Genomic DNA, 19,766 nt, shown 5'->3' on the forward strand with positions numbered 1-19,766 from the left:
TGTTAGAACATTCCTTTAAATGCTGGGCCAAATTGATAAATGTTTGAGAAATATGTAATAATGTTCCTTCATTATTACGAATGTATGCAAAAAATCCATAATGTTAACACATTGTAAAGAATAGTTAGACATGTAAGGATTCATTAACTGAACATTTTGTAGAATGTTATAACATTTTCACAAGAGAACAAAATATGTCCTAAATACCAAAAGATTTTTCTAAAACATTCAACACAATGTACAGACAGTCTGTAACATGTTGAGACATATCGTTGATGTTGAAGCATTTAGAAAAATGAGAACTACAGTTGGGCCCGACATGTTGCACTGTTGTGATAAGAGGGTTGGTTGCACCTGCGACATATTCTTTTCCTCCTGGTAACATCTCCGGAACTCTGCAACCGTGTTGTACGTGGTCTCCCTGGTGCCCTTCTAACTAGTGGAGGAAGAGTCTTGGTTAATGGATCAAAAGTATAGGGTTCGTCATAATTTGGAACGGGGTAAACACAATGTTGGTATGTGTTTCTGTAAGCCTCAACCGTCCAGACTGGATCGTAAAAACACGTACTATCACCCCGAGTCTTGTTGATGCATAACATTGCATGTTGACACGGAAGCGAATCTACTTGCCAACGCCGACAAGAGCATGTGAGAGTACCAAGATTTACGGAATGGCGTGGAGTCGAATATACTTCATAAATAAGTGGGGCTGCCTCGACGTATCTCCAAGTCTCCGCAACTTTGTATTTCGCTTGTTGCTCCAAGTTAATGGATGGGCAAAGAAATGTATTCCATCCAATAGCGGCGTCTCTATGCTTTCTCATCTTGTTCATAATCTTCTGTCTTATGGCATCCAACATTGCTGTAATAGGGAGAACGCGGGCTTTCTTTACCATGTTGTTGAAGCTCTCAGACAGTTGGGAAGTGATGGCGCCATACCTGTAAGACAACATTATAACGTCTGTCACAACAGTTTACGGAATGCTTATATTAAATCATGTTGTGTTCCAACCGTACACTAAATGTCTGAACATTAATTGGAATGACAAAACAATAGGGAGAATGTCCTTTCATAACAGAAGCTATGATAAAATGTGAAAAAATTACTGGGTAAACTTAAAGTGTGCCGGTAACAAGGTTCGTGGTGTTTCAACATTTCAATTGAAAATGAGTAAACAAAACAAAATACCTATCTCCGGGGAAAAAGGAATCTGCCCATGATTCCGGATTAAGGGATTGGAAAAACCTCTCCACGTTGGTTCCACCCATCTCAACCATTTGTTCAATGGTTGCGTGATACTCGCTCTCGGGTAATGCACGTGCCGCCGTAAACATAAGACTCTGAAAATAACGTGACTGGCGCGCCCCGTTACGTATTCTCAAGTTTAGATTACATCGTAAGTGCCAAGCACAGAATGAGTGGTGAGCGGTGGGAAAAACATTCTTCACGCCTTTTAGAATTCCAGCATGTCTATCCGAAATAAAGGTGTAACGTTTGATCGGATCCACCACTAATTTCAAATTTTGCAGAAACCAATCCCAATTTTGATCATTCTCAATGTCCACAACTGCGTAAGCAATGGGGAAAAGACCTAACAAAAAAATAATAATACAAAATTAGTGCTGCTGATTCATAAACCAATAGTGCATTAGCAAATGATCAAATGTCTAAACATACTTGGTAATGTTCAGTGACACCAATAAATGACGCATCATCTCACTGGATGCAGCGACATTGTAGATCGTGTTCTTAAAATTTTGTCAAGTGTTGGCAGGAACATTAGAATGTTAACGTACGATGTGAAATGAAAACATACCGTCGTTTCCGTCCTTGGTAACCGCAGCTAAAATGCAGCCATTAAAACGTGTTTTGGCGAATGTTCCATCAATATAGATCACGGGACGACAGTGTTGAAACCCAAGGATAGATGCGTGAAGCGCAATAAAAACTCGGACAAATCTATTGGTAGTGGGTTCGATTTGCAAATCAATTATGCTATTGGGATTAGTAGTCGCCAAAGAATCTACGTACCACTTCAACTTTGCATAGGAATCACCCTCCTGCCCAAATACTTTGTCCATCGCTACCTTCTTACCACCGTAAGAAAAGTAATAGCTCAACTCAACACCGTAATCGTCTTGAAACTTTTCTTTAACTTCAGCAGTACTCCAATTTGGGTGTTTTCTGATGTCGTCATCCATTAGGCTGCCAACAAGTTTACTAGAGAGTTTGGGATCCGCAGGTTTGAGAACAACATCGAGACAATCGTGTATCGGTTCGTATTCTTTCAAAAGAAACACGGATTTACATCCCAATGGTGCAACCCCGTGGACTCTCCAATTACATCCGGGTTTGGAACAAACGGCAGTCACACGACATGGTTCATTCTTGATATATTTGTAGTTGTTCTTGGTTGCAATGGTATAACGACCAAGAGCGTGTCGAAAAGCTTTGACACCACCGGGGAATATTTGTCCAATCTCCGTAAATACGTCGCCCCATGAGTCACATACTAACTTCTTGTCATTATTTTGAGATGTAGAAAGTGACCTTTCAGTTTCCATACTGCAAAATTGAATAAAATGTTAAGAAAGTATCATTGATTGTCTTAACAGGTTAACAAATGTACGAACATCTAGTGTAATGTTGCAGCAACACAGAGAATGTCTGGACATGCGTAGGAATGTTCAGTTATCAAGGAGAATGTCGTATAATTTAATGAAATGTGTGAAATTATGTGAAAATGATGGATAACATTCTACTGAATGCTTCGAATATGTGGTATAATCAGGTGGTCCAAGAAGCAATGTCTGATCATTCTATCAAATGTTGGTCAAACTGCTAATTCAATAGCTAAGAAACAAATGTGTTAACACGATAAAGTACCTGTAACATGTAACGAAATGTTCCGACATTTTTGTAAATGTTAACACAAACGTTAAAGTTATAACAGAAACAAAAGAGATGTACGGACAGCGAAAGAACTGTACGGACACTTCAGAAACTAAGCTTTACACGAGAAGGATGAACAAAAGCATACAATCTCATAAAAAAGAGTTTCATCATCAAAAGTTACCTGGATTTATAGGAGAAGAAGATGGTGATTCGAACAAGTTGATGGCTGGAGAAGATGAATAGATATGATGAATGAAGAAGAGGGTTTGTATCTCGGTTTGTGTCTGTAGGTGATGACTGAACGAGGATGATGAAAATATTAGAGAGAGAAAGGTGAAAACGAAGATGATGATTGAAGAGATGATGACTGTAGAGAGAAGAAGGTGGAAAATAGGGTTTGGGGTTCGGTTTAGGTAGAGAGATAAGAAGGTGGAAACAGATTTTGGAGAGAGAAAGTAAATCAGATTTTTGAGAGAGAAATATATGATTTGTTAGAGTTGTTGGATATATATAGGAGGGCAAAAGAGGGTTTAGAAGAAAATAGGAAATCTTAGAGATAAGAGTTGGGCCCGGATTGCACATTGGGATGTGTATTTGGGTTTGATATGAGTTATTATTGGATTATTGGGTTTTGGGTGAGATATTAAACCTTGTTGGGTTTTTTTTTGTATTTGGGCCCAAAATTTGGGTCTTTCATCAAAAAATTCCATAAACAATGGGCCAATAGATTGAAGAAGTTAGGATGCGTAGTGCGTGCATTTTGAACCCGGAAGGAAGGAACGAGAGAGAGTGTGTCTTGCACTTTAATACCTACTACTATAGTACTGTTAGGGCTCGAAATCTACAGAGAGAGAGAGAGAGAGAGAGAGAGAGAGAGAAATGGGATTCCGGTTGGTTTTGTTTGTTGTTTTAACGATTGGAATTCTCTCGACGACGCCATCGCTTTCGGACCTCATCCTCTCCAAGGTCGATCGCAAAGTAAGACTTTCTTCTTCAGTATATCATTTCTTTCTGCAATTCACCCTTAGTGAACTTCTTTATCGGTTTCATAATTATAGGCTAGGGTTTCCTCTTGTATCTTTTTCGATTTCTCTAACACCGAATCATTATTAAGTGGTTGGGATCTTTTTATCTTTATAAAAAAAATTGCAACTTCATTTCAATTTTAATATTCTGATCGTTGAGATACAAAATGAGCTAGTCAATTTTGTAAGACACAAACATTCATCAAATCAAATAATACATTCAAGTTCAACAAAGGGATTAGTGTGTGTGACAGACTAAAGTTGCCATCTTCCCTTTGCAGATTGATTTGACTTCCCAGGTCGTACGTATCACTTCAACTCTAAAGGTATCTTCTTCTTCTTTGCTTTCTTATATCAGCAGACTAAAGCTACCTACACTTATTAATCTTGAGCTATATTATTATTATTATGTAGGTAGAAAATGCAGGTCCAGATGTGGCGTCGGAAATTTTATTGGCCTTCCCTGAGTACCAGGCTAATAAATTGGCCTATTTGGTAGCATTTGTAAATGAAGGAAAATCAAAAGCTTCTTCTGCCACTCTCCCTGTTCAAGTTGTTAACCCTCAAGGGGGAACGCCTCAGGGGTTATCCTTTTATTCTGTATCTTTGTCCAAAGGGTTGACTAAAGGGGAAAGTTTAACACTCGATGTGTTCGCTGTGCTGACCCATTCACTGCAACCAATCCCTGAGGAAATTACCCAAGCTGATACTCAACTTGTCGTGTTTCAAGATAGTGCCTACTTCGTTTCTCCTTATCAAGTCAAGTTTCAGTCCCTTATTGTTAAGCTGCCTAGTCCAAGAATTGAATCATATACAAAAATTCACAATTCAAAGCTTGTCAATTCAGAGATCAAATATGGTCCTTACCAGGATCTTCCTGCCTTTTCGTACACACCTATAGTTGTTCATTATGAAAACAATCGGCCCTTTGCAGTTGCTAAGGAGCTTCTGCGGGAAATAGAAATTTCCCATTGGGGTAATGTGCAGGTCACAGAGCATTACAAAATCGTCCATGGAGGCGCTAACAGCAAAGGGGAGTTTTCCAGGTCGAGTAGTCTATTCTTATCTTTGCTTTCGATTTTTACTTCTTTGGGCGCGTGTTTCTCAGCATGGTATTCTGACACTCTCAACGCTGTTATGAATGCAATAGACTTGATTATCAGACAAGACCTCACTTAAAAGGAGCATCATCATTCAATCGACTCATTGCAAAATTGCCAGTGAGAGCTCATTCAGTTTATTACAGAGACGAAATTGGCAATATCTCAACATCCCATTTATGGAGTGATTCTAGAAAGGTGAAAAATGATGTTGTTAGAACTTAAAGGTGCTGAATACTTTTATTAGCTTTTACTTGACGTGCATTCCTATTTGCAGACGGTGTTGGAAATTGAACCTCGGTTCCCTATGTTTGGTGGTTGGAGAACAGCTTTTACTATTGGCTATAGCTTACCACTTGAAGATTTTTTATTTGCATCAGAAGGGAAACGTTACCTAAATATTTCCTTTGGTTGCCCAATGGAGGACGTGGTGATTGATAATCTTATTAATAAGGCAAGTATATTAATCTTAGACCCCTACTTTGCAGTAGCATTTTGATCATTAGTTTTTATTGTGTTTTTCTATCTCTGATTCTCACCTTCAAGATAGACATACATCGGTCTAAATACTTTACCTTTAGTTGTAACTTCATACGGGATGTGAGTATTGAGTACTCAGTTCTGCTTCGTTAGATGTGCTTATGTGTTTATGTCATAAGCACAGGATAAAGCTACTCTCCTTTTGTAGCTTAGATTGTGCATTGTAGATGAGGACATGAGGTGATATTACAGCTCGACAACCTCAATATACTAAATACGTGATGAGTGCAAAATTTATAAAATATATGCATGATCAACTAACAAACTTAGCTTACCAAAACCAGCTTGGTCTAGAACTGGAATCAGGTTCTTACCTTAAATTCTCGACTCTCGAGGACCTCGTCAGAGTAAATATTGTGCCAATTGGAAAAATTTATAAGGTATATGCGCGATCAGCTAATAAATTTAGTCTTACGTAGAGCAACTTGTTCTAGGACTGTAACCAGGACCCTTGCTCTAGGACTGTAACCTCAATATACTAAATATATGCCAAGTGCGAAATTCATCTGTTTTTGTAGTTTAACGGATCCTTTGATGTTGAGCCTGATAAAATACTATTTTTTGCTTACCTTTTTCTGAAAATTCATGCTTACCCCTTACTGTATGAAGGTTCAATAGATATGTAATGAATGATGAACCTAAGTGACTTTTTTTTATATATAATTATTTTTTTTAAATCCAAGTGATATGGAAAATTTTCTTCTTAATAGTTAATACTTAACGTGGTGAGCTCTGTATACAGGTTGTTTTACCTGAAGGGTCAAAAGATATCTCTGTTTCAACTCCATTTGAAGTGAACCAACAGGAAGAGGTAAACAGCAGTACAATTTTCTTTGTCACATATATCTTTTTTGTCTGTTTGAAAGTCCAGTCTCTTAGTGGTACTTAAGGTCTGGTGCAGGTAAAATATTCCAACCTTGATATTGTTGGAAGGCCTGTTGTTGTCCTGGAAAAGACTAATGTCGTGCAAGAGCATAATCAGTATTTTAAGGTGATCCTTTAACTTGTATCCTGTACAATCTGGTTAGTGTTCGAAACAATGGATAAGGTTGATTGTCTTATTTATTATAGTTATCTGTGTATTACTATTTGGGTTTTTTGAGCTTACCCCCCTCAAAGTTAATTGGTAATTGAGTTTAACCCCTTCAGTAATTAGTAATTGAGCTTACCCCCTTGAATTTAGTTTTTTTGTCAAAACTACCAAGGATATGTTTGGTATGTGATAATAAAATCATAAAGTAAATAATATATAAACAAAATCAATCTTTACTGATCATATTCCCTGCCAAATGAAACAATAAAATGAGGTAGAATCTCTACTAGGAATCATATTGAAGAATAGTTGTTCTTGGTAGTCGCAATTATTTCACGTACGCCAAACATAACCTTTGTGTTGTTGTGACTAGGGGTGGGAATCGGTCCGGACCGGTCGGTACCGGACTCTAACTTCATCGAACCGGTCGACTCGGACATAAATTGTTGGTGACCACCTATTTACTCGGGCGGACTCGGACGGTCACTCTCAAGAATTCTTTGTCCATTGACCGTCCAAGACCGCTTATTTTACCGGTCCAGTCGGACACCGGACGGTCTCGGTCCGGACTTTCCAATAAATTTACTTAATTCAGAACTTTATTTTTATTACCACAAACAAAATTACTCACAAACGAAGATGTTTAGCCAAGAAATCAGAAGTAAATATAAAAAAAAAAAAAACACAGTTGATCATCATTTGACAAGATATAATTAAGCCATGCACTAATGTTTGGTCTTCTAGAGGACTATATGACTATAGCCAACGATCATCATATATTCATTCATATGTCTATAAAATCCAACGGTCAACTTCTAAAAATGAGGACAGTTTAGTCGGTCAACCTATTCGGTCACTCGTACCGGTCGGTCAGCGGTCGGTCCTTCGACATAGAATTTTGACCGTGACCGTCCGCCAATTCTTTCGGGCCGGTCGGACACTGACCGTTATGACCATCGGGTGTCCATGGACACTTTTTATCTCGGTCGAACGGATCGGATAGCGGTCTTCCGGATCTTTTTCCCACCCCTAGTTGTGACTATTAGTAAGTCTAAGGAGGTAAGCCCAATTATCCATTATTGAAGGGGGTAAACTCGATTACCAATTAGTGACGAGGGGGTAAGCTCAAAAAACCCTTACTATTTTGACATCATTCTTTATGTTTCATATTGGGAATTTTATGGGTCATGAACTATTGGTAGATTATAAAACCATCCGTGCATGACTGCATGTACGCCCACCCCTGAGTGAGGTCGTCGGGAGAAGAATGATAACATACGAATTGTATGCGCGAATAGTATGATGAAAATGTTGAATATGTGGTTCCTTTCTATGGTTTCAGGTGTACTACAAATTCAACAGCTTATCATTGCTTAATGAACCGTTAATGTTGATAACTGGATTTCTCTTCCTCTTCGTCACGTGCATTGTTTATATGCGTGCTGATTTTTCAATCTCAAAGTCTTCTGCTTCTTATTTGGCAAAACTGCAATTAGACGAGGTCTGTTAAATCTCAGTTCCCCATATATTGAAGATCAATATAAAGCGGTCAATTAGCAATAATGTTGATATGCTTTATTATCCAATTTCAGGTGCAAGCAACTATTCAGCAAGTCCAGAAGATCATGAATCAGGTATTAGCAGTTCATGATAAGTTGGATGCTTCATTACGAGAACTTTCTAGGACAGGCGATGTTCAAGCTTGCAAAGCAGCTCGTAAAGTTGCGAGCAATTTGTTGAAGGATTTGTCGAAAGAGCTGAAACCTTTGCTGACTTTCTTGCAGTCTTCTCCACAAGCAGCTCAGATTTGGCCCAAGGTTCGACAACTCTGACCTATGTTTTTTTAGGGTGTTATGTTGGAGTATTCATTTCCTTGGATGGGATGATCTTAACAGAAACAAAATGTGTGTGTTTTAAGGTTGACGAACTAGTGGGGAAGGAGAAAGAGATGGAAGAGAAGTTGATGGTGAAACACTCGATTGTGGTAGATAGTTACGAGAAGAAGTCTGGGGGACGAGAAATAGACAACAAGGTTGCTCCGCTGCAGCAGAAACTGGGAACCTTAAGGCAGGAGGTTGACGATCTTCTTGACATCATGGATGAGTTCTGCTAGATCACTAGTGTTATAGAGGTCTCTTTTAATTAAAGAATGGATTTATGAGCTTCCACAGTGGAGACATGCATGGATAATAATTTTGTTGTGATTTTATCGAAAGACTAAATGGCGATGTGAGATTTTTGTAATTCTTATTTAGTTATGCCAATTTAAGAGCCTTTTTGGAAATATTTCGTTCTGCGATAAAAGAAAAAAAAAAAGAAGGGATCCCCTAATCAAGGGATAAAATTTCGGTTTTTGTTGGAAATTCAGTAGGCAATAGAGATAAAAAATATTTCGAAATTTGTTTTGATCTACTCTATGTTTTAAAGTGCTAAAAGAAAAGCTAAAATTTAAGCTTGTCCAAATGGGGCCTTATTCTTTACTTTGAGTGAAAGGAAAGAATAAGTTTTGGGAAGGGTAACAAAGTGAGTGAAGATCCCCTGCCCTTGTTATTAAGGGGAAAGTCTTGTTGGTCCCTAAAATGAAGAGATTTTACTATTGAAAAGAAAAGGAGATAGACAAGTAAATAATTTACGAAGATAAGAGGAACGAAACTAGTACTAGTGTACTACTATTTCCATCCAGCCAGGCCAGCGAGAAGAAGTTTCTTCCATGGTTTCTACTTTCTTGTTAGGGTTTTTCGTTTAAGTTGCTGCTGCTGCTGCTAAATAAAATCAATCGAGTTGAGGAAAAGAAAGTGAGAGATAGAAAGATGGAGACGTCTCTGAGGTACGTAGGAGGAGGAGGAGATTCAAAATCTTTGAGGCTCCACGCGAAAGAGAAATTCCCCATTATCGACGCCAGCACTTTTTTGCAGGTCTCTCTCTCTCTTAAAACTTAAAACATTTTTACTTGTAATTTTGGGCTCTATTTATGGACTGACTGAAGCTAATAATTCAGTATTATACGAATTGACTTTTACTCCAATTTTAACATCATCATTTGCTTTAGCTAGTTAAGATGCAAAACTTGTTATTATCTATCTACAAATTTAGGGCATTTCTTAATCATACTGGAATAAACCCCTCTTTCTTTCATATAGTATATATATATATATATATATATATATATATATATATATATATATATATATATATATATATATTTGGACTTGAATTTCATGATCTATTATTTATTTACCTCCTCCTTGTATTAATACAATCTTCAGGTTCAATCACACCCATCCTTGAAGTTTATATCTTGAATTGACCTTAAATTTCTCTATATCAAAATATCTTTCCACAGGTTCATGGAGAGCTAGATACCAATGTTGGAGTTCCTTCTCATTGTAGTGCACTTCTTAGACATTATTACACTAATGTATGTACTATCTTTCCTTTTATTACATTTACATACACCTCAAACTTGCAAATTCAAGCACACATTTTTTATCTTTCTTTTCCCTAGTTTTTTAACTTAGACATGATTTTAGCTATCGGCCAACCTTGGAGTAGGCCTACAGTACGATAAAAATGAAAGGTTTAGGTATACCGTACGTGGGAAGAAGTCGTTTCCACTTGCAACCAATGGTTTAGTAAGCTTTGTTCTCAAGGGGAGGTGTGACGCTGATAAAGATTTTAAAGAGGTTTGTGTTTTCTATATTCATAGATAGCAAGAAAGTAATTCCTTCTTCTTTGTTCCAATTCCTAGCTATATATCATTCAAACAAAAAGACGTTTTCACCTCTAGATCTAGAGAGGAGTTGGCTTGTGTCTAGTGGTTTGATACTGTCTTATACTCATAAATGGAGTGCTCAGATTTTCTAATTCATTTGTTTTTTTTTATTATTATACTTGTAACAGAGGAAAGGAAGAGGGGCAGCTGAATTGAGTATCGGTATATTAGATTTCCAAAAGGACCAATCTGTAAGGTTCAAATTTGGGTTTGAGATGCTTGACAAGGTACTCTCCTCTGTATAATTATGGATATATACTTCCATTTCTGTTCATATTTGTTAAGTTTCTTATTTTTCATCATTTGAATTTGTTACCAAGTCCTATCTTTGATGGCTTCTTCTTTACGAGCTACATTTATGTCTAATTAGTGCTCATTCGTCCCAGTTACTCTACTACTTAAACATTTTGTCGTTTAGAATTTAGGACTATTCATTCATGGGTTTAAAATTTGACTCAGTTTGGTTCCGCACATTTCGGTGTTTCCTATTCCAGGTACCGTACTTTCAGATAAGAGAAAACAATTGGACTCTCAATGCTACTATGGATGGTAAATGGAATGTGAGATTTGATCTCTGAAGAAGCACAATTGGTGAGGTTACCTGGAATTATGTATGTTAGTTATGGGATCTTTAATAATAACATTTTTTAGCAATTTTTATTTTTCTGTCTAAGCCCTAAATTTTGCAAGTAACAGCAATAGATATGAACTTGGGCACTTAAAAGTTGTCCCATAACTATCTTTAGAATTGCAGTTAGAGAGATTGTCAGGTTTTTCTTTGAGATTAGTATATCGGTCATTCGGTCTACCCTGTAACAACATAGAGGTGGGAGAATAATGCGACAGCCTCTGATAACCAGCCCATCTGGCCACAGAATTAAATGGGCTGAGCTCGGGGGTTGGCGCGCAACCTAGACCCCAGGTGTCAACCGAACTTGTCTGTCTGGCTTGGCAGTATACTCGCCCCTCAAGCCCAATAAGGTGTAACAAGTGTTGCTCAAACCACATTTCACCTGCCTTAATTGTTTGTTTGTTTTTTTTTCCATCAGGAGTGAAAGTGTCATAAACAGGCCTCCGCCCCCGACTCAGTCCACCAAGATATTAACTTAGTTAATGAGAAGTAGAAGAGGAGAGAATAGAGGGGCCGGCCACTTTCCCACGAAATTAGTTACTCAAAATTCCAACCATCTATGTATTTCCTATTTTTATCCAATTTGACCTCAATTTTTTCATCTTTTTCAGGTTGAAAAAAATCAACTTTGTTACCTATGAAACCGGATTTTCATATAAAAACACTCTTGGACCTTATTTCCTCTCTTCTATCCTATAAATCACCAGAAAACAAATTTACACTTTCAACAACAATAATAACATCGAAAAAGAGAGAGAGAGAGATGGCTAGCAGCGGAGAACAGATAGCACGAAACGAGAGGGAAGAAAATTCAAAGAAAGGGAGAGATGAATTGTTGCTTCCCCTAGAGAGCAGCCCGTATGTTAAGTACACCAACTTGGAGGACTATAAGCGTCAAGGATACGGTACTGAGGGCCACCTCCAACCCAAACTGGGCCAAAAGGGTTGCCCCACCGATGCCCCGACTCCTTCTGGCAATTTCCCCACTGAGGCCCACTCCACTACTCACCCCTCCAATCCATCCCATTAAAGCCCATCTCATTCAACCAAAATGTATCTCATTATTATTATTCTTCTTCTTGTGTTATTCTTGTGTTTTGGTGAAATTGTAAGTGTATAGATGGTGATGGTACACTTGTTAGGGAGAAGTGTGGATTGTGGCAAACCTAGTTATGATTTATGCCCTCTAGATCCACCTCTCACATGATGTAAACTTGTATTTTTCTTTATTCAACATTTTTTTTTCCGCCTACTTTCTATATTTTTGTGCAAATGAAAGTAAAAGACTATAGTTCAACAAAAAAAAAAAAAAAAAAGTAAAAGACTACAACTTCTACACAAAGAAAAAAGATTTATATTTGTAATTCTTTGTGAATGTTGTGCGTTTCAACTTTTCTATATTCTAGTCAAGAATAACCATTTCAACAAAAAAGAAAAGAAGTCAAGAATAACCTCTTTCAACAATTACAAGAAAAAAAAAAAAGAGTCAAGAATAACCAAGTGGTAGTGGGATATTTTTCACAACCTAATCTTCCCCAATGTTGACAATTAATGTAAGACTGACTATTAGTAAAACATCTTATCATATCATGCAACATTTTGTTAATGGACCTACTACCGAAAATCAATTACTAGTATAGTTGTAAAATGAATTGGCCTGATTTCTTGTGTCCTTGATTACAAAGTAAATTTGGTTTAGGCAAAGATAATTAATACTAGTAGTACTATATAACATTAAAAAGTTAGGTCTTGTGTCATTTTCTAACACAACCCAGAATCATTTAAATGTAAAGCTAATCATTTGACTTATTTTAGCGCGTTTTGGTGACTACTAATACTAAATATTTCCATTTGGTGTCTGTGATCAATTCTATGGACTAATAGTGTATTATTCTCTCGCTCGTCTCGTCGTGAGTCCTCAGTCAGTCAGACCATTACCCTTTGCCACGTTTGTTTCCCCACTCTTTCTCATTCCTTTACACTTCTTTGACCTTTTTTTTTATATATATACTCCATCTCCATGATGAACCTAGAATCAAGTTTTAGGTAGAGATATATCCATTATCCGGTGGCACATTTCCAGAATCAAGTTTAATTAAGTATTGTCTTAACAACAATCTTAGTGATCTGTTGCTGGCTACTTCATTCTTATAAAATTAGTGCTTAGTTTGTTGTTAGTAGTTTTGTTGATATTGTATATTATTGTCCTGAACAAAATTTTGGTCTTTCGTTTATTTTCATAGACCTCCAAGTAAGATCGTGAAACAGAAAGAAAATGACGATGAAGAAAAAAGAGATGTAAAAAAAAAAAAAAAATTGTGCGAGAGAAAATAATTAAAGCAAAATATATATGTAGAAAGTGAAAAAAAAACAATAACACGGAATGAATGAGTACTTTTTAGAAAAGAAAGAGACTACTAAAATAGTAAAATGGCTTGATAGTGATTAACTAGTATATAACAATTATGCTATGCCTCGCAATCGAGTCAGAACCTAAAGTGAAGGAGGTACTTTTTTTTTTTTTTTGATGAAGGAGTGAAGGAGGTACTTAGCTCAAATCTGAGGAAAAAGTTTGGGGAAATCCAGCCGTCTAAGTTACATTCTATTTTTTTTTTTTTAAGTTACATTCGAATTGTAGGGGGGAGTATCGTTTTTCAAACTAGTGAGAGATTTAAGGTTTGCACATTGGATTCTGGTTATTATTATTGTCGATTTAGATAGATAGATAATTAGAGAGAGATATATACTATGAGTTTTACTAAGTAGGGAGTACAATTTGAAAAACTCTATTCCTCCCTCCAACATTTCCCTCCCCCAACCCGTCTGGTGATGTGGCTGTGCCACGTCACCAACCTAATTAAAGGCAAAGGACAAAGGGAGGGATGGAATTACCGTGACTACTAAAATTTTGTTGGCTGAACTATTTTTTATCCCTAGAATATATCCTTAATTAGAAATTAGTCCCCCTTATTCAGATTTAACCTAATAGAAAGAATAAGATCTGGGGTGTTGAGAAGAAAGAACGGTCAAGATTAAAAGGGAAACTTTGTTCCTTGAAACCCTAACCCTCGCTTCTCTTCTCTGTCGTTCCCTGCATCTTTTCTTTCTTCGTCTTGCCGGCAACTTGTTCATCGTGCCTGTAATTTTGCGTCGTTTCAGGAGCAAAAGGTACCCTTCTGTATCTCAACCATTATCATCATGACTACCTGAACCAATAGCTATAAGAACCCACTTGTAATGCATTAGATATTAAAATTTTAATACACCATTGGAGTTTTAAGTTTATGAATTCACATTGCTATATGCCTATGTCCGAATTTGCAATTGCATTAGATATTTAAAAATTGAGTTATGTATTCGGTAAATTAATCTTGTTAATTATTAACTATTTTCTTTGAGAGATTGATTGAGTTGGAAATTTGAATTTCATTCATTCTTTCGGGAGGAACTAGGAAAGGTAGCTTCAACACTTTCTTCCTTCTCCAATCCCTCTCAGATTAATGTCTTCAAATTTTAACCAAGAAGCCGCACCAGGTAGCTTCAATGTTCATCTTCTCCATCTATCTTGATTTCTTGAACTCATATGTTATTATTTACTATTTGTATTGATAATTTATATATTATCGTCATATTTGAACTTATTCTTTGTTAATTATAACATGTTTTGTTATTTTATTTTTTTTTTGGATTATTTTTCTTTGTTATCTTGTTAATACATATTTTGTACTTCAGCATACTATTATCAGTTTTAGATTATTTGCAGTTTAGGTTCATTTTGTTTGATACTATTTTTCGTTTCAGTCCAATTGTTATTCAGATTTGTTTCAGGCATAGTTGAATACTTTGGATGAAGACTACTTAATTTCGTGACTATTATCAGTTCCAGACTATTAGTAGTCAATATTATATGTATTTGATTTCAGACAATTTTAGTTTTTAATTTCAAAGTATTCGTAATTTTTTTTCCTATTCAAATCTTCGACTCCAAGAAATTGATTTATTTCCCAAATCACCCATCATTCGAATTAAAAAAACTTAGAAATTCAAATACAAACAAAACCGAAGACAAAATATGAAAATAAAAAGAGGAGTTGACTATTAGAGGTTCATACCAAAACCAGTTTTGAATGGGGTTAAGACCTAGACTCCAGTCATAAATCAACATGCAAGGTTGATTATAAATAGGAGGATTTGTTTGTAAATAGGTATATACTTTAGGGACCAGAAATACATAACTCAAACAACCACTTCTTAATCCCGTGATTCCGTCTGTCATTGTATTCCTTGCCCCATGTTCATGACGTGGCAAAGCCACATCACCAGACGGGCTGGGAGAGGGAAATATTGGAGGGAGGAATAGCGGCTTTGGTACAATTTAATGAATATTCATAAAGAAAGAAACCAGTATCATCCATTTACCCAACGTACCGAAATGTCCTCCCGCCCTCAAAAACTTACCCCCGCGAAAATATCCAACATCTCTCTCTCTATCTCTCTCTCCAGCTTATTAAGTAGTATAGTGGGGCCTGGGGGTGGGGACATGATCGCCATTCATCTTAAAACTCCTTTGAATATTTCTACTCTTCCGATCTCTCTCTCTCTCTCTCTATATCTCTCCCTGTGCTGTGTCTGCAATTTCATTCGTGAGAATATCATCATCATCATCATCTCTGTCTCTCTTAATTTATTGTTAAAAGAGGGAGGGAGGAATTTGTAATTTGAAGGAGGAGGAGGAATGAGGAGAGGGTTGGGGGCGGAGAATATATTAGGTCACAAGACTGAAAACATTCGTGATCTTTATACATTTGGTGGTCGTAAATTAGGTCAAGGACAATTCGGAACAACATATTTGTGCACGGAGAATGCCAGTGGTATTGAATACGCATGTAAATCAATATCTAAAAGGAAACTTTTTTCAAAAGAGGATATTGATGATGTCAGGAGAGAGATTCAGATAATGCATCATCTAAAAGGAGGTCATAACAACATTGTTAAAATCAAAGGTGCTTACGAAGATCAATTGTGTGTTCATATTGTTATGGAACTTTGTAGTGGTGGTGAATTGTTTGATCGTATCATTGAGAGAGGACATTATACTGAGAGAAAAGCTGCCGAATTGACCAAAATCATTGTTGGTGTTGTTCAATCTTGTCATTCACTTGGTGTCATGCACAGAGATTTGAAGCCTGAAAATTTCTTGCTACTCAATAAAGATGATGATTTCTCTCTCAAAGCCATTGATTTTGGCCTCTCTATTTTCTTCAAACCAGGTTCCTTCTTCTTTTTAAGGATTTTATGACAAAAACTTTACATTATATTCTTAGTTGCTAGATTGTGGGACTATTATCACACTTTTATTTATGGTCACTCACTCACTACGTTAGTTAGATGCTCTATCTAAAATTATCTTTATATATATATATGATAATTTCTTGATACAAATTTGTTATGAAGATGATGATTTAAGGGATTTAGTCATTTGCCATTTTTAGGTCAAGTTTTTAGTGATGTGGTTGGGAGTCCATATTATGTTGCTCCGGAGGTACTCTGCAAGCTCTATGGGCCAGAAGCAGATGTATGGACAGCCGGAGTAATACTCTATATATTGCTTAGTGGCGTCCCACCTTTTTGGGCAGGTATATATCTCTAACTCAGTTTTTTATTTATCAACGAAGATGTTGAAGGATTCCTTCCTTCCTTTAATCAGCTTTTGGTTTTTACTTATTTTTTGGATTCAGAAACACAACAAGGGATATTTGATGCAGTCTTGAAGGGTGTAATTGACTTCGATTCTGACCCGTGGCCGCTGATCTCTGACAGTGCCAAGGATCTTATCAAGAATATGCTCTGCTCTCGCCCGCAAGATCGCTTTACTGCTCATCAAGTACTATGTAAGTTACTGCTTCTACCTTTACCTTGGATCTCAAATGCTCTGTCCATTCAGTTTTTAATACTATCATGAATACCTATAGAAATACATCTACCAGTTTTTCTTGATTGAGAATTGCTCACTCATCCTTATTTCGTCATCATCACATACTTGATACTTGTCATTGTGTAGCTGAAAGTTTGAATAAATGATATTGCCCTAGTTTGGAAAATTGAGGGAGGTTGTCATTTAGAAGGCAGACACCACTTATTGTAATTTCTTCAAATTGTAAATTAATAGTAAATTTGAAGCATATTAAAACTATCCATAACTCTTTATATCAAAAATATTCAATTTGCACTAGTAATAGGATTAGGAGGACCTCTGTAGCAGACATAGTCGTTGTGATGATGTTGCTTAGATGCTGCATTTGATCTGATTATATCCACAATTTCTTCTTCTTCTCCTTCATGAAGGCCAAGTAGAAAATAAGCAACTTTTTCCTGGTTGAATAGGATTTTATCCTGGGGTTCAACAAAAAAAAAGGATTTTATCCTGGGGTTAAAATGTTGCAGTAAGAGTATATAGTATTTATTTTGTTATATATGTATTTCTATTACCATCACTTGAAATGCTCTCTTTCCTTCTATTCCAATACCAGGTCATCCTTGGATTTGTGAAAATGGAGTTGCTCCTGACCGTGCACTGGATCCAGCTGTCCTTTCTCGCCTTAAACAGTTCTCTGCTATGAATAAGTTGAAAAAGATGGCTTTACGGGTGAGTTTAAGTTTGGCGTATTTGTTATGCCAGATGAATATGTCATGCCTATACTTAAATCATTTACTTGCACGGTTACTCTGATGCTACACGTGATAGCTAAGATACCCTTATTCAGCCAGCCGCAGTCCACTAAGAAGCATCCGATTTTTTTTTATTATTCTTCTCTAAATAATATTCAGAACAATAAGATAGGGAAGTTATATTTCCTGGCCATGATTGCTATGTTGTGAATATTTGCAAATAGTCGCTACCAAGTTTGAGGTTCAACCATATGAACCAAGTTGTATTCACGGATTTAGCAGAGGAGGCTGTGAATATTAGCATTCACATTTAGATAAAATAATTTTTCTTGCCAGACTCATGTTGGGTTCAATCTGAATATGACCATTCGTTGCAACTAAAAGATAATAGAAGACTATCGAATCATCTCCTGGGCTATAAATATCTGAACTTACTTATATATGCAGTGTTCTGGATTTCATATCTGAGTACTACGTTGGAGTCAATGGGTTTCTTCTTTGTTTTTCTAATCTCTTGTCTTTCTCTAATCCTTCTTAATCATCAAGTGGTAGAATCACAATTTGTGGATGAGTATGAAACTTTTTTCGTTGTCTATTACCAGGTGATAGCAGAAAGTTTGTCAGAGGAAGAAATTGCTGGTTTAAAAGAGATGTTTAAGACAATGGACACTGACAACAGTGGCGCAATCACATTCGATGAGCTAAAAGCTGGTCTTAGAAGATATGGCTCTACCTTAAAGGAGTCGGAGATTCGTGATCTTATGGATGCTGTAAGATAATTTTTCCCAGCACGAATTTAAGTATCCTCACCATAAATGTTCAAGTTTACAACACACTTGAATATTATTAGTGTGTGACTTTGAGTAATGAAGTAATCATACCCATACTGCAGTTTTGAAAAACCTATCGATTCTGAACCATAAAAGAACTTAAAGTATAAAAGCTTAGTTACGCTATTACTTCATAAGTTATTACTCCCATAAACCGCCCAAGATTTGGAGATATTCTCCACATTGCCCGGCTATTATGCCTAGGATGGGTTAGCTGATGAAGCTTTTATCTATTTCAGGCTGATGTGGACAGCAATGGGACTATTGACTACGGTGAATTTATTGCAGCAACTGTCCATCTTAACAAACTCGAACGTGAGGAACATCTGCTTGCTGCATTTTCCTACTTTGACAAGGACGGAAGTGGATATATTACTATTGATGAACTCCAACAAGCATGCACAGATCACAACATGATCGATGTGGTTCTTGATGATATTATCAAAGAAGTTGATCAAGATAATGTAAGTATCAAGCTTCTTCTTGTTTTTCTACTTTTAAGTTTCTGTTCCTCCAAAAATTTCATCATTCATCTCATGAATTCCGCTTGTGTATATTATTATTCTTTTAGGATGGACGGATAGACTATGCTGAGTTTGTAGCGATGATGACCAAGGGTGCTGCAGGACATGGAAGACGGACCATGTTGAGCAGAATAGATTCACCTGGATGTCATTAGCTTTTGATCATGGACACATTTACGAACAGGTAATCTCAAATGGGCCAAATCAAATGAAAGAAAAACTAATTCTTGTTTGGAGGTAGAAATAAGTTGTTTATAAGGATAATGGCGAAAACTTTCAGTTGTAACATTTCCTCTTACTCCCGGGATCAGATTTATAAGCTGCAACTTAGTCTAGCAATTACTTCCTCTCCAATGAAAGGCGGCTAACTAGGTCGTAATGGAAACGTCACAGAAGCTTATGGGGATATTGATTCGGTGATCCGAGTATTTTTAGCTACCGTATTTGTGTATTTGAGTGCTGAATAGTTTGCAGAGTACTCTGAAACTATACCACTAGATTGCGAGTTTATTGTTTTGTGTGTGATTTGAAGTTTAAGATTTTGTATTGGCTTTGAGACATATAACTCACAAGATTGACAGATTTTTCCTCTTTTATACAAAATCTTATTCCACATTACTTCCTGTCTTTATGGATTCTTTGGTTGTTAGGCAAGATTTTCAGCGGAATGGGTATTATTCTCTAACAGGCTAGCATCAAAATGTAAATATCGATAAACCAAGATATCTAAATTGCAGGCGTTATAA

At 36.6% G+C, this 19,766-nt stretch overlaps 5 protein-coding genes across 6 annotated transcripts; 4 read left to right on the forward strand and 1 right to left on the reverse strand.

The window, feature by feature from the left end:
• Window positions 1–118: 118 nt before the first annotated feature.
• On the reverse strand, window positions 119–2,916 carry LOC147570785 (uncharacterized). The gene is made up of 4 exons (XM_086664680.1): window positions 2,888–2,916; window positions 1,818–2,566; window positions 1,190–1,592; window positions 119–939 (listed from the first exon to the last, which is right to left on the reverse strand). Exons 1-4 carry the CDS (start codon window positions 2,914–2,916, stop codon window positions 303–305), a joined length of 1,818 nt encoding a protein of 605 aa, XP_086520806.1. The 3' UTR covers window positions 119–302.
• A 687-nt stretch (window positions 2,917–3,603) lies between these two features.
• Window positions 3,604–8,878, forward strand: LOC147570786 (Ribophorin I). Its single transcript, XM_086657334.1, has 10 exons — window positions 3,604–3,874; window positions 4,203–4,247; window positions 4,336–4,967; window positions 5,072–5,219; window positions 5,299–5,475; window positions 6,304–6,372; window positions 6,463–6,552; window positions 7,937–8,095; window positions 8,187–8,411; window positions 8,513–8,878. Exons 1-10 carry the CDS (start codon window positions 3,776–3,778, stop codon window positions 8,705–8,707), a joined length of 1,839 nt encoding a protein of 612 aa, XP_086513460.1. The 5' UTR covers window positions 3,604–3,775; the 3' UTR covers window positions 8,708–8,878.
• A 147-nt stretch (window positions 8,879–9,025) lies between these two features.
• LOC147570787 (outer envelope pore protein 21, chloroplastic-like) lies at window positions 9,026–12,256 on the forward strand. 2 transcript variants are annotated; one of them, XM_086657336.1, is made up of 5 exons: window positions 9,026–9,509; window positions 9,938–10,012; window positions 10,125–10,277; window positions 10,495–10,593; window positions 10,861–12,256. In XM_086657336.1, the coding sequence occupies exons 1-5, from the start codon at window positions 9,405–9,407 to the stop codon at window positions 10,942–10,944; spliced, it is 516 nt and encodes a 171-aa protein (XP_086513462.1). In that variant the 5' UTR covers window positions 9,026–9,404; the 3' UTR covers window positions 10,945–12,256. The 2 variants fall into 2 exon arrangements, with proteins under 2 accessions (XP_086513462.1, XP_086513463.1); XM_086657337.1 differs by lacking the exon at window positions 10,125–10,277 and having other exon boundaries at window positions 9,174–9,509.
• Window positions 11,761–12,256, forward strand: LOC147570788 (Late embryogenesis abundant protein, group 6). Its single transcript, XM_086657338.1, has one exon. The coding sequence runs from the start codon at window positions 11,761–11,763 to the stop codon at window positions 12,025–12,027; it is 267 nt and encodes an 88-aa protein (XP_086513464.1). The 3' UTR covers window positions 12,028–12,256.
• Window positions 12,257–15,474: 3,218 nt separating this feature from the next.
• LOC147570789 (calcium-dependent protein kinase 5-like) lies at window positions 15,475–19,638 on the forward strand. The gene is made up of 7 exons (XM_086657335.1): window positions 15,475–16,267; window positions 16,490–16,633; window positions 16,736–16,888; window positions 17,528–17,643; window positions 18,269–18,436; window positions 18,736–18,960; window positions 19,068–19,638. Exons 1-7 carry the CDS (start codon window positions 15,733–15,735, stop codon window positions 19,173–19,175), a joined length of 1,449 nt encoding a protein of 482 aa, XP_086513461.1. The 5' UTR covers window positions 15,475–15,732; the 3' UTR covers window positions 19,176–19,638.
• The last annotated feature ends 128 nt before the right edge of the window (window positions 19,639–19,766 follow it).

This window comes from Eschscholzia californica, unplaced genomic scaffold (assembly GCF_041429995.1).
Source record: "Eschscholzia californica isolate CP2 unplaced genomic scaffold, dmEscCali1.0.p SCAF_1, whole genome shotgun sequence".
Lineage (NCBI taxonomy): Eukaryota > Viridiplantae > Streptophyta > Magnoliopsida > Ranunculales > Papaveraceae > Eschscholzia > Eschscholzia californica.